The following is a 13,462-nucleotide window of genomic DNA, read 5'->3' on the forward strand; positions in this document are numbered from 1 at the left end:
CGGCATATACGCTGCATATTTACTGCTGCGATACGCAGCAGATTAGATCTAAATAACTGAACACAGTATCAAATCTGCTGCGTATCTGCTGTGTGTGTTTGTACCCTTATGGACAACCCAGGTCTGCAGATTCCAAATGGGTTGAAAACATATGTAGGGTGCGTTCACACCTACAGGATCTGCAGCAGATCTGCAGCAGATTTGATGCTGTGTTCAGTTATTTAAATGAAATCTGCTGCAGAAAATCAGCTGCAGATCCTGTAGGTGTGAACGCACCAGTAAGAAAAACAAGAGTGTAGATGGGCTCCTCCACGCCCCCTTAATGCTGCTGTGATGTACAGGTGCAAAGTGCAAGAGCTGGATTAATTTGCTTCCTGGAGGCAAAGCAGTATACTACAGGACCACCAGCTAGTGAGACCAGTTTCAGGGGGTGCCATGATGAACAGACAATGCAGCCTTTTTAAATTTCAGAATAAGGTAACAGGCTCTCTCCAGACACGCATAACATGAACGCATTTTTTGGTCTGTATTTTTGTCATGGTTCTAATCATAAGATCTAGTCTGGGTTAAATGAATCTGGGCTCAAGTTACTCAAGTATCCGCTTTCATCAAAGATGACGCCTCCTGCAATATCTTAATATGTCACTATGATTTCACAAAAATGTTGCTTCTCGGACTCCGTAAAGTTACAATAGAATCCATCTCTAGCTGCGAAATACTTCTTCTGGCTCATTGTGGTGGTTGGTGGACGTCTCAACACCTCATCATTTAAGATTTCTGACACGGCTCTATGACAAAAGTTGTTTTATGATTTAGGGCTTATTCACATGTACCGTAATCTATGTATCCGTATTCCCGTGAAGATGGGAATTGTAGGGCCGAAGGTTCCCCATCCCTGCCATACACAGATTACCGTCACCTGAACATCACAAATAAAAGGTCCCAAGTGCATTTTAATAAGCTAGAATGATAACAGTATATTGAATGGACAAACATTCTTTTCTGCCTGACCATGTATTAGGTGTATTAAATACTTTAATTGTGTTAACCACTATCCTTCCTGTGCAGGTAGAGGATGGTAATAAGCACTTTCACTCCTCTCATGGCAGACACTTTGTGACAGGCTTCTCCCAGGTTTACCTTACCGCACAGCTGCCCTGGCATCAACAGGCACCAACGGGTCTTGAGGTAAAATCTTGATACTAAGAGCTATAATTTCCCATAAACCTCCTAGTTCTGCCTCTGGGCATGCCAATTACTTCATTACATCTGCCATGGACACATTAGGCACTGTATCAGTTTAACAAAGAGTTAATAAATAAAAGGCCATCTCTTTCACTTTTTCTTCTTCTTGTACCCAGTATTGTTTAGTCTGCTGTGAAAATCCGGCTGGAGACATCATCCAGTAACCAGTCTATGCCTATAAGGAGGTTTTCTCCAGTCACTGCACTACAGCCTTGTATGCACCAGTGATGTGTCTTGATGTTATCCAACTCCAAAGCCTACGGAAAAATACAGATTAGAGTTCAGAGCCACATTAGACATCAAAAAGTACCAGTAATGCTCAATGTCTTGAGATGATATACAAACACATGGTACAAAGTTAAAGCATACCTTTTAGGCAGGGATAATGCGCAGCAAATTCCAGCACCACAGAACCGCTTGGAGTATAGTATCCAAAATCTTTATTATGGTTCCACATACATAAGAAATGAAAATATGGAGGTGAGATTGTCTTATGTTAGACCATGTTGTAAACAATGCGTGTGCCAACGCCAAAACGCATCAACAGTCATTTTATTTCTTATGTATGTGGAACCATAATAAAGATTTTGGATACTATACTCCAAGCAGTTCTGTGGTGCTGGAATTTGCTAAGCATTGTCTGGTTAGAGAGCTGTGGATTAGGCTCGTCCGAGCACGGGAACTGGAGGAGTGCCGGGTGAGCTGACTACCACCCATTTGCATGTTTTAGGCAGGGATAGGGAACCTTCGGCCCTCCAGCTGTTGCAAAACTACAATTCCCATCATGCCTAAACAGCCGAAGCTTTAGCTGTCCAGGCATGATGGGAATTGTAGTTTTGCAACAGCTGGAGGGCCGAAGGTTCCCCACTCCTGCTTTAAGGGGTACTCCAGCCCTTTAAATTTTTTAAAATATTTTGCTGCTCTTATATAGAACATCTTATTCTCACCTAACCACACTGCTCCCTGGGGTCTTCCTGTTGCGTCTTCAGGTCCCCCTGCTGAGCGCTCCTGTTGCCACTTACCAGACAGATTTCTCTTAATAGTGACAGTCTGCTAAGCCAATCACTGGCCGCAGTCCTGTCCCACTTCAGTAATTGATAGGCCAAGCGTGCAGTCACTGCCAAGAGGAGTCTGTGCGCCTCTCAATTAATCTGGCGTGGTACATGTGGGCAGAGATTTGATAAAGACCAGCATACAGACATGCCAGTCTTGATAAATCCCCCCCCATAAAGTGTGTAGAACCTTAAAGATTTTTATAGTTTAGCAACTTTAGATTAGGAATTTCTAATATGTAATAAATACAGACTGTACATAATTTGGAGCAATACTTCAAATAAAATATTAGAAAGAACTCACCTCTCGGATTGCATCTTTGGACAATGCACCAGGCAAATCCTGTTTATTAGCAAACACCAATAATGTTGCTCCAGCCAATCTCTGAATGAGAAAAGAACATATGATCGTAACTAGTATCCTTGTGGAACATGGCTAATGTAAATCCCTGCAACTCTTTGCAGAGAGAGAGAGAGAGAAAGCAGCAATGGCTTTACTGTGCTATGAGGAAATATGAGGAAAGTTATACACTGCATAAATAGCATCCCTTTTCTAGAGTTATACAAAAAAGAATTCTAGAAAAAAGAATTTTAGAGATCAGAATTAGAATTAGAAAAAACAAAAGCAAATTTACCACAGATTTTAGGAGGCTGCTTCACAAATGTTAACTATTAAGTTACAGCTGCTGTCCAGAGGAATACACTGATTTGCATGTAACTGAGAGCACTCTTGTGGCTGGTCACACTATAGAAATCACGCAGATAACATGCGATCCCGCTGCCCGCCCTCCCATTTAAAGTTCTGCCTGTCACATAGGCTCCATTGTATACCTGGGCAGATTCCGTTGTCCGCCCAAAGAATTGACATGTCAATTATTTGGGCAGACGGCAGAATCTGCCATAGCATAGAATGGAGTCTACAGGACTGGTGGAGAGTCAAGTGGGAGCGTGCACAGAATCCGCACCAGTTAGCCGCTTGGTTTGCGTAGTGTGCACATACCCTTAAATCATCTTTTGCTGGATACGCTGTCAAAATCCAACTGTTGTGTGATGAACATGGAATTCTTTCGTTATCGCCGTTGTATACAATTACAATTGGAATTAACGGCGCTGCCAGAAGAATTGCATCTTCGGTGCATGCCCGCACAGGGAGCACGGCAGCAGGATTTTGACAGCGTATCCTGCTGCCAGTGAAAGTTGATAATTATGCTTTAATGGTTATAATGGGAATATAGCCTTATGTAATTTGATTACTACACAAGGTAAACACTCATTTCCCCACCTCTTCCAACAGGAGCCCAGATAGTTCTTGAGCACAGTCTTGTAAGCGAGCACGATCAGCGCTGTCTACAACCCATATCAATCCATCTGTGCTCTCAAAGTAATTCCTCCAATAGGAACGCAAGGACTTCTGGCCTCCGACATCCCACATATTCAGCTTAAACCTGCATGTGGATATACAGAAAATCCATCAACAAGCAAAAAATAAAATAAAAGCCCACTTGTCAAATAACTCAAATTAATGACATGCCACTTATTCTTAAAGACATGTCGAAAGTTTCGATCAGCCAGGCTCTGGGTGTTCAGTCCTCCATCTATTGTTAGAACAAACAAGATGGAACAATCAGCAAGCCTGGATGAGAAGCGCTCAGCCCAATGCTTCTTCTAACAAAAGGTGGAGGACTGACCACCTAGACCCCGACCAATCAAGACCTCCCAGTCTCTATGTCAAAAACATGTCAAGAACTATGTTTAAGAGGTTGGCCACTATATAGTATGCACATAATGAGTGAATAAATTCACTTGCTTTATTCATTATATCTGGAGTGCCGCCTCATCGCTACGTTGTTTAGTAAAATAGTTCAGTGTACAGTATTAGTAAGTGTACTCACTGCCCAGCTCCCTGTGTACCTCAGAGAGCTAATATCCCCTCCTCCAGGCTGCGCTGCTCTGTAGTGGGTCTGTCTATAAGATGGCCGACATGGAGGAGCATGTGACCATGCCCTGTCCCCTATGTCCACCCCTGAGCCTGTATATGCCTATGGTGGACACTGTTCACATGCTCCTCAATGTCAGCCATCTTATGGACAGACTAACCACAGAGCAGGGCAGCACAGCCTGGAGGAGGGGTGTCTGATTTTAGCTCTATGAGGTACACAGGGAGCTGCTGTCAGTAAGGATTCTGTGTACAGTAACTAATACTGTAAAATGAGCAATTTTACTATAAAGTTGCCAACCCCTTTAAATAATAGTGATGTGACTAGTAAAATACTAGTAAAAAGTAAAAAGTACTTACAATATTATTAGTGCATAGTTGCATCATCTGTCCTTCTAGTATCAGCCACAAGCAAAGCCGCAAGTGGCCAAAACCAAACATCAGCCGCAAATCGGCACAGGACAGAGAACAAATCACTACCAGGAACATACTGATACTTTATCTGTCATAGAACTTCACTATGGAAGTGTCCTTACCATAGGTCCAAACCTCTCTCCCAGATGGCTGCAGCTCTCAGGTTTTATACACAGTTAGATTCAATAACTTCATACACTTTAGTGACTAAGTTTACAATACACTGGTCTCTGTCTTGTTTGTTTGTATTACCTCACATTAAAGAATAGAATGGCCAGTTCTAATCCTTAAGAGGACAATACTCACACAATGGGACAATGCACAGATTAATCCTAAAGCAACGATATGAAGTTTTCTTGTTTAGATGATACTATGCGCTATACTATATTCTGTTGAATCACTGAGACTGGTCAAATGGTCTGTTGGTTCTGCAAACTATCTCCACTGAATCAGTAAAAGCCTTCTTCAAAAACTTGTTGGATGACCTAGAAGTCTCATGTATACAGTCATCTGGGTCATCCATCAGTGAAGGACCTTTAAAGATGTGAAATGGAGAATGACACACAAAATGGCAGTCAATATGCTTCAAATAGCCACCATTTATACCTAGCATTACATACCCTCTGTGTTCTAAGGTTTTGATGTTGAAGCCCAGAGTTGGGGAAATTGTGTTTATATCTTCACCATTGAATTTCTTCAGGATTGTGGTTTTACCAGCGTTATCTAAACCTCTAACAATAGGTTAAGAAAAAAAGAACAAAAAAAAATGCAGAATACCACTACACAAGTGAGAGAAGTAACACCACATATAATGTCCCCATCAAGTCTATTTTCAACACCAAAACATATCTAACTCTCTATCTAAGGTCATGTACAGATGTGTCCCTGTGTCTGATCCTGACCGATGGTCCATTGACAATCACATTGATGGCTGCCTTATACTTGAAAAGTCCTTTAGCCTAAGCTCAAACAGAGAAACTGCATTAATTAAACAGAAAACAGCAAAATGATTATGAAAATGCAACCTTTTATTTCAGTAGATGCCTTGGATTTGTGCTGGAAAGAGAACGTGCCCATTTAATGTCTGATGGGTGCAATTTCTATGTGGAATCAATCCATTGTATGAGTGTATCATTAGTGGTACTTGTACACTAGCCTTAGGAGTCATTCACACAGTCAGAGATTTCTCAAGTCTGCATAATGGTGCATTATTTTTACTCCATGATCCGTGCAAAATGGTCCATAATTGCATCCGTATCAGAAAAAATGTTGAACTGGTAAAAAAATAAATAAGATTTGATCCGCGTTTTGGATGTGACGGCACATCCAAAACACATATCCTATAAACTTGTATTGGCTAATCCGTACCGCAACCATAATCTGCACTAAGACATGTCCTATTTTTTCACAGAACGGATCAGTGAAAAACAAGGAATGTGTGAATAGCATATCAGAAATCAATGGGCACTAAGTTGATCCATGATCGAGGATCCGCAATCTCAAATAATTTTGTTGGGCGTGTGGATATGACCTTACTTCCACGTTCCGTGCCGTATATATGGATGGTATGCAGCAGAGCAGATTATCGGAATAATACATAATGCCAGGGGCTCCGAAACAGCTTGAGGGTGGGATCACACAAAGCGGATTTTACACTGTGAGTTTGCATCGAAATCCGCTGCAATTCCTGGCCCTGTCAGTTTCAATAGGTTTAAATACTCACAGCGAAATTTTCATTCCACTGCGAGTATGTAGCCCCAGAAGCAGGCTGGAGTGTGAACCTGTATTCACGGGCCACAGTGCGTTAAGGGGGAAAGCGTTTACATATTTGCAGCGGAATTAAAATTCTGCTGACAGTACGGAATTTGCAGCAGATTTCGTTGCAAACGTGCAGTGTGAAATCCGCTGCGATTACGTGGTGTGTGAACCTACCATAAATCTTCATTCTGTACTGACAGAAACGCACTGTTTAGGAGCTCCTACAATCTCTTCCGCTGCCACCCTAACTGGTGGCAGAGAGAAGCTCACCCCTTCTCTCCCCCCTCTCTGTGCCCACAATGGAAATAGTCCCAATTACACAAAAAGGTTATTGTGCAAAAAAATCGTTTGAATAATAATTTAAAGGGAACCAATCACACAAAAATTGGCTATAAAGCTAAGGAAACGTGCTGGTAGATCAGCCAGCACGCTTCCTAACCATTCCCCTGTCCCCTCTGTCCCCTGTACATAGAGCCCGCAAAGTTAGTTTATTAGGGCTCTATGCAAATTACCTTGTAAGTAGTCACGGTGGGCGGGCGGCTTCTTCAAGTAGTCACGGTGGGCGGGTGTCTTCTTCAAGTAGTCACTGTCCTGGGCCGGCTCCGGCGCTGTAATCACGCCCCTCTGGGCATGTGTAGAAAGCGCTGCATGGTGACGTCATTAGGGGGGGCCAGCATTGCACGTCGGCCTGGCCGACGTCTTTACTAAGCTGCGCATGCGCAGTGCAGCCGGAGAAGACGCTGCGGTACTGCGCCTGCGCGGCGTAGTACAGCAGCGGCTTCACCCACAGTACTGCGCATGCGCAGCTTAGAAAAGAAGTTGGCCAGGCCGGCATGCAATGCCGGCCCCCCCAATGACGTCACCATGCGGCGCTTTCTACACACGCCCAGAGGGGCATAATTACAGCGCCGGAGCCGGCCCAGGACAGTGACTACTTGAAGAAGCCGCCCGCCCACCGTGACTACTTACAAGGTAATTTGCATAGAGCCCGGGAGACTAATAAACTAACTTTGCGAGCTCTATGTACAAGGGACGGAGGGGACTGGGGGATGGTTAGGAAGCGTGCTGGCTGATCTACCAGCACGTTTCCTTAGGTTTATAGCCAATTTTTGTGTGATTAATTCCCTTTAAGCAATAAAATTCAATTCAATAACAAAAACGATAATCTTTCTGTGTGTATGCGGGCAACGATCAAACGACTATCAAAAATTTGTTCATGTGTCATTGATCTTTTGAGCAGACCATAAAATCATTGTTAATCGTTCACAAATCTTTCGATGTACATATTGTTCATTTATAATTACGAAGATTTGTAGACTAGAGTATACAAACGACTGTAATTGTGATTGTAACTAACGACTATGGTTCCATGTATTATGGTGAATGATTTCAGGTCATTCTTAAAAGCGCTCGTTTGCAATCTTTTATCAGCGGAAACGATAAATCATTTTGTCTAATAATACTTAGGGTTCTATTAGACAAAGTTATTTTTGTTTTCGCCAATTAACCATAATGATCGCATTGAGTGCTTTTGGGAATGACCTGTGATCATTCACCATAACACAAAGAATATTCTTAGTTACAATTGTTACTGTGATCGTTACTAAGATCGTTTACTCCTTCTGATTCCAGGAAAAGCTTAAAATGTACCTGTCGTTTAATTTCTTTTTTCCAGAAAACAATAGTACAGGCGATTAGGAAACTTTGTAATTGGGTTCATTAGCCGAAAAATGCATTTTTATCATGAAAAAATAGTTTAAAGCTCTCCCCTGTCTTCATGGTTCTTTATGGAGAGGGGAGGGGCTGAGGGAGATGAGGCACCAAAACAGGACAACAAAGAGTTAATTTTCAGCTTCATCACCAGGCTATCTCCTCTGACAGTCAGCACTGACCTATATGACCTCTGGCTTTCATTCATGCAACAAAACACAATTTCCTGATAATTTGCAGTGAATGGAAAAGAAGAAGGAGGAGGGGGACCTGGGAAAAGTCTTTTTGAATGCAGATAATGGCATATTTGCCTAATAAACCCAAATACAAAGTTTCTTAAAAATCGCCTGGAGTATTAAGTTCTGCAAAAAAAAATAAAATAAAAAATATGACAGTAACTCTTTAAATGCTTCAACGACAGAAGCAATTTTTTGATTGTTGCCTACATACACATGGAACGATTATCGTTTAAATTCGAATGATAATCGCCCCATGTAATAGGACCCTTACATTACAAAATAGAAACAGGTATCTAATATAAGGGGATCAGACTGCTGGGACCCATAGCAAGAATGAGCGCTTATGTCCCCCACCTGAACTGAGGTTAAAGCTAATGTACCATCAGGTTTAAGTTTTGCACTTCAATAGGTGCTCCACAGCCCCGTTCCCGCACATGGCGCCAATCTGTTACCGTGCACCGTCCCCAATGAGAGGAACCCCCCGCCCCTCTGTGACGTGTCTGCATTGATTCTAATGGAGCATAAAGCATAAAGGGGGGGGGGGGGGAGGGTTCCTCCCACTGGGGATGGGCCGGCCCACCTCCAGTGCTTCAGCCCAGCCGATGCCCAGTAACAGACTGACGCTGTGCTGTGATATGCATAACTTAAAGTGACTGTACCACCAGGCCCAGGCTGAAGCACTGGAGGCGGGCCAACCCACCCCCAGTGGGAAGAAACCCCAGCCCCTCCATGATGTGACTCCATTAGAATCAATGGAACCCTATCATAGAGGGGCAGGGGTTTCTTCCCACTGGGGGTGGGTCGGCCTGCCTCCAGTGCTTCAGCCTGGGCCTGGTGGTACAATCACTTTAAAACGAATATACCTGATGGTACATTCACTTTAAACATGCATGTTAGTGCTTCATTCCAATCTATAGGCCGTGTTGTACCCAACCATCATCATCCGCTGAAGGAGGTGACACGCCACTAAACCAGAGGGACACAGGCCCCTAGTTATCATGATACTGCACATAGTCCCTTTAAGACTCCATATTATTCCCATGTATATTAGAGGCCCCCTACCGCCTCCTACTTTACCATGTAACACCACACCTCCCTACACTGATGCTGACTGTCCCCATTTATTCTGACTGCCTCAATATTAACTCTCCCCTGAATACAAACAGTGGCGGCTTCCGATAAGCAGCCGTAAGCTTCCTATACAGGATACAACATGAGCAGCCGGACCTCCCGCTCCTTCTGCTTCATCTTCTTCAGGATCGTTAGCAGCCCCATGTTGCCAAAAGATCTCTTCCCTCAGAGTCGGCAATGAAGTAATAATCAGCCAATCATCTACAGCGCAGCCGTCATGTGATCAAACGATATCCAGCTTCCTGGAATGAGAAGACCAATCAGATGCGCCGTTATCATGGAGACGGCGTATTGTTTTTTTTTCTTTTTCAATAACTTTATGCGTATGGTGACATTTTGCTGTGATGCAGTGCCCCCAGCATTCCTATCTAGGATGTTCCATACATGAGGCAAGTAAAGTGACCGCATAAGCAATTGCCCCAGCATCACTACGTGATACATAGATCGCAGTGTCAGACTGTGACGTCACATGCAATGCCAAGGAATAGTGTTGAGTTGCAACATATTGCAATATAGTTACTAGATCTGTTGTCTTCATATATCTCCCATAGAGGTTAATGGCTCCCAACAATTTCCACTGGAATTATGTAAACTGCATTAAAACAAAGAGCCTGTTTGGTTGTTTGTGGCTTCCACCCCCAGGAGCTGCAGCCATGCTGGAGGGGGCCAGAGGATCTTCAGTCTTAAGGGGGTTATCCAGCGCTACAAAAACATGGCCACTTTTCCCCCTACTGTTGTCTCCAGTTCAGGTGCAGTTTGCAATTAAGTTTCAAAACCCCACCCAAACTGGAGACAACAGTAGGGGGAAAGTGGCCATGTTTTTGTAGCGCTGGAAAACCCCTTTAAGACGGTGTATGTCCAGAGCTGGCAGCCTTATCTATCTGACATTTATGACCTGTCCTGTTGAGATGGAAATACCCCTTTTAGGATGAGTTCACACTTAGGATAAAAGGCGGAAATCCAGAGCGGAATCCCCACCGCGGACTCCATTCAGAATTCCGTTTACACATACGTGATCCGCAGCAGATTTGATGCTGTGTTCAATTATTTAGTTACATAGATATCTGCAGCATCGAATCTGCGGATCCTGTACGTGTGAGCGCACCTTTAGAGTACATCTACCGCTATAGTCTAAGCATCCTATCATATGTACAGCAGACTCGTGTCTATGTTCTTTGACAGTTTCTGTCAGCCATACAGCACAATGGAGCAGATACACTAATGATATAAAATGCGCCACAATGTGGCTCAGTTCGGTACCTTACTTTTATACCACATTCTGAATTTTATACACTTTTTAGACCTTATTTAACAAGGTGCTGCCACTCATGTCAGCAGCCAAGGCAGGTGTAGCCTTGCTCTCAAATGAGTGAGCACTAGAGATGAGCGAACCGGGTTCGAGTCGATCCGAACCCGAACGTTCGACATTTGATTAGCGGCGGCTGCTGAACGTGGATAAAGCTCTAAGGTTGTCTGGAAAACATGGATATAGTCAATGACTATATCCATGTTTTCCTCATAGCCTTAGGGCTTTATCCAACTTCAGCAGCCACCGCTAATCAAATGCCGAAAGTTCAGATCCGGATCGACTCGAGCATGCTCCAGGTTTGCTCATCTCTAGTGAGCACATGCCCGGTGAATGTACAGTACATATGCTGTAGTGAGCAGTCATGCGTACGCTATATATACTGCTGGTTTAGAGGGCACTATACTTGCCTTTCCCCAGGCACTAGCGGCCCATGCTATGCCACTGAGATGTTAGTAGGGATATGGCACATGCAAAATTATTCCTGAATCTCTTTGATAAAGTGGTTCTCCCTTTAGACAGCATTAACAACACGGTTACAGATGAAAATAATAACTATTTTTCACAACAGTGACGTTAAAGGGGTTGTCTGGCCAGGACTCCTTTTTTGGTAATGCCCTGGGAGTGGTTGGTGAAAACAACAACTTTAAGGGTATATTCACACGAACGGGCTCGCAGCGAGATTGTCGCTGCGAGCCCGGCAGGTCCTGGCAGTTCCCATACACTACATACTTGCTGCGGTCTAAACGACCGCAGCGAGTATGTAATTCTGCCGCCCTTAACCCCTTCTGCTCCCGGCCGGCTCCCCCGCTGTAAGCATACTTTACCTGTCCTTGCTGCACGGGTCCGGCGTCCTGCTCTCCCGTCCGGCCAATCAGTGGCTGCAGCTGGGCAACACCCATGCAGCAAGGACAGGAGCGGGGGAGCCGGCCGGGAGCAGAAGGGGTTAAGGGCGGCAGAATTACATACTCGCTGCGGTCGTTTAGACCGCAGCAAGTATGTAGTGTATGGGAACTGCCAGGACCTGTTCGTGTAAATATACCCTAAAGGGGTTTTCCAGCGCTACAAAAACATGGCCACTTTCCCCCTACTGTTGTCTTCAGATTGGGTGGGGTTTTCAAACTCTGTTCCATTGAAGTAAATGGAGCTTAATTGCAAACTGCACCTGAACTGGAGACAACAGTAGGGGGAAAAGTGGCCATGTTTTTGTAGCGCTGGATAACCCCTTTAATACAAAGGGGTTGAAAGTCTTAGGCCCCTATTACACAAAGTGATAAACTGCCAAATAAAGCCGATTCAGCAGATCATCACTCCACTTAATAAAGAAAATGATCATCAGCTGATTGTGTTCTTATGTCCAGACCTAAAATCATCGCCCCCCGACTGTGCATCGCTACAGGTAACAGTGGGTGTCTGACGACTGATAATTGTGTAAAAAAAATAATAAAGTTCATACATACCTGACCACGCTATTAGTGGGCAGTGGTTGGCTGAGCGCAGGGGCGGAACTACCGCCGTAGCAGCCGTAGCGGCTGCTGCGGGGCCCCTAGCATCGGGGGGCCCGTGGCCTGGGCCCCCGGAGCTTACTGCCTACAACACCGGTGGCCGAGCGGGCCTCCCGGGTGTTCAGTGTTCTGATTGACAGCGCGAGAAGCCATAGGCTTCCCGCCCTGTCAATCACTCTTGTGACCGCAAGCAGCATTTGCTTGCGATCACAAGAGTGTTGCCCCCACCCCCGACAGATCAGCAGCTTCCAGGCGAAGTCCCGGGCAGCGACATCACTGAGGTCAGTGTGCGTCGCGGCGGCTGGGACTTCCGGTACAGGAAGTGACGCGCACCCTGTACCGGAAGTCCCAGCCGCTGCGGCGCACACTGAGCTCAGTGGTGGCGCTGCCCGGGACTTCGCCTGGAAGCTGCTGATCTGTCGGGTGCAGATGAAGAGAGAAGAAGAGGCCTGCGACCGACGGGGGATCGTGTGGGTAGGTGAGTTGTGAGTTTTTTTTATTTTTATCAGAGGGGAACACTGGGGGCTGTATATATATGGGGGATGCACAGCACTAGGAGCTGTGTATATATATATATATATATATATATATATATATATATATATATATATATATGCAAAAAAGGGGTCCGTGGAGCCTCAGTTACGAGTCTCAAAACACGGGAATAGCCAGATATCCCTCTCTCCAGAGAAGGAAGCCCATTGCCAAGGGGTGCCTCCTAGTGGGGAGAGCACAAAACCACCCTGATACGTAGTCCCTCAGGTCCTCACTCTGTAGCGAGCTTTGGGACCTAAATAGGGAAACACCAGGGTGGCCCCTGTGAGTCAAAGTCTAACTCTATGGCGAGTATAAAGACATAAGACAAGGGTTACCAAGGCTAGGCATCCATCCACAGACTGCAGTTTCGGGGTATTTGCCCCTCATCAGTGTGGAGCAGGATTCTGGCTACTGGGGCAATGATAAATAGACCAACAAAACACAACAATCACTGAACTCAGGGAGAACAGTGAAAAATTCCAATGGAGTACTCATTTACGAGTCTCCATTGATTGTCCCATACAAAATTTGAATATGCAAAAAAGGGGTCCGTGGAGCCTCAGTTACCAGTCTCAAAACACGGGAATAGCCAGATATCCCTCTCTCCAGAGAAGGAAGCCCATTGCCAA

General features: G+C 44.7%; 1 protein-coding gene across 2 annotated transcripts; it reads right to left on the reverse strand.

Annotated features, from left to right (window-relative positions):
- Window positions 1-933: 933 nt before the first annotated feature.
- Window positions 934-9,723, reverse strand: ARL2 (ARF like GTPase 2). Of its 2 annotated transcripts, none has more exons than XM_069965515.1 (5): window positions 9,565-9,723; window positions 4,770-4,805; window positions 3,580-3,742; window positions 2,602-2,682; window positions 934-1,502 (listed from the first exon to the last, which is right to left on the reverse strand). In XM_069965515.1, exons 1-5 carry the CDS (start codon window positions 9,627-9,629, stop codon window positions 1,368-1,370), a joined length of 480 nt encoding a protein of 159 aa, XP_069821616.1. In that variant the 5' UTR covers window positions 9,630-9,723; the 3' UTR covers window positions 934-1,367. The 2 variants fall into 2 exon arrangements, with proteins under 2 accessions (XP_069821616.1, XP_069821615.1); XM_069965514.1 differs by lacking the exon at window positions 4,770-4,805 and adding an exon at window positions 5,268-5,378 and having other exon boundaries at window positions 9,565-9,719.
- Window positions 9,724-13,462: the final 3,739 nt, after the last annotated feature.

The sequence above is a fragment of the Dendropsophus ebraccatus genome, chromosome 4, assembly GCF_027789765.1.
Source record: "Dendropsophus ebraccatus isolate aDenEbr1 chromosome 4, aDenEbr1.pat, whole genome shotgun sequence".
NCBI classification, from domain to species: Eukaryota; Metazoa; Chordata; class Amphibia; order Anura; family Hylidae; genus Dendropsophus; species Dendropsophus ebraccatus.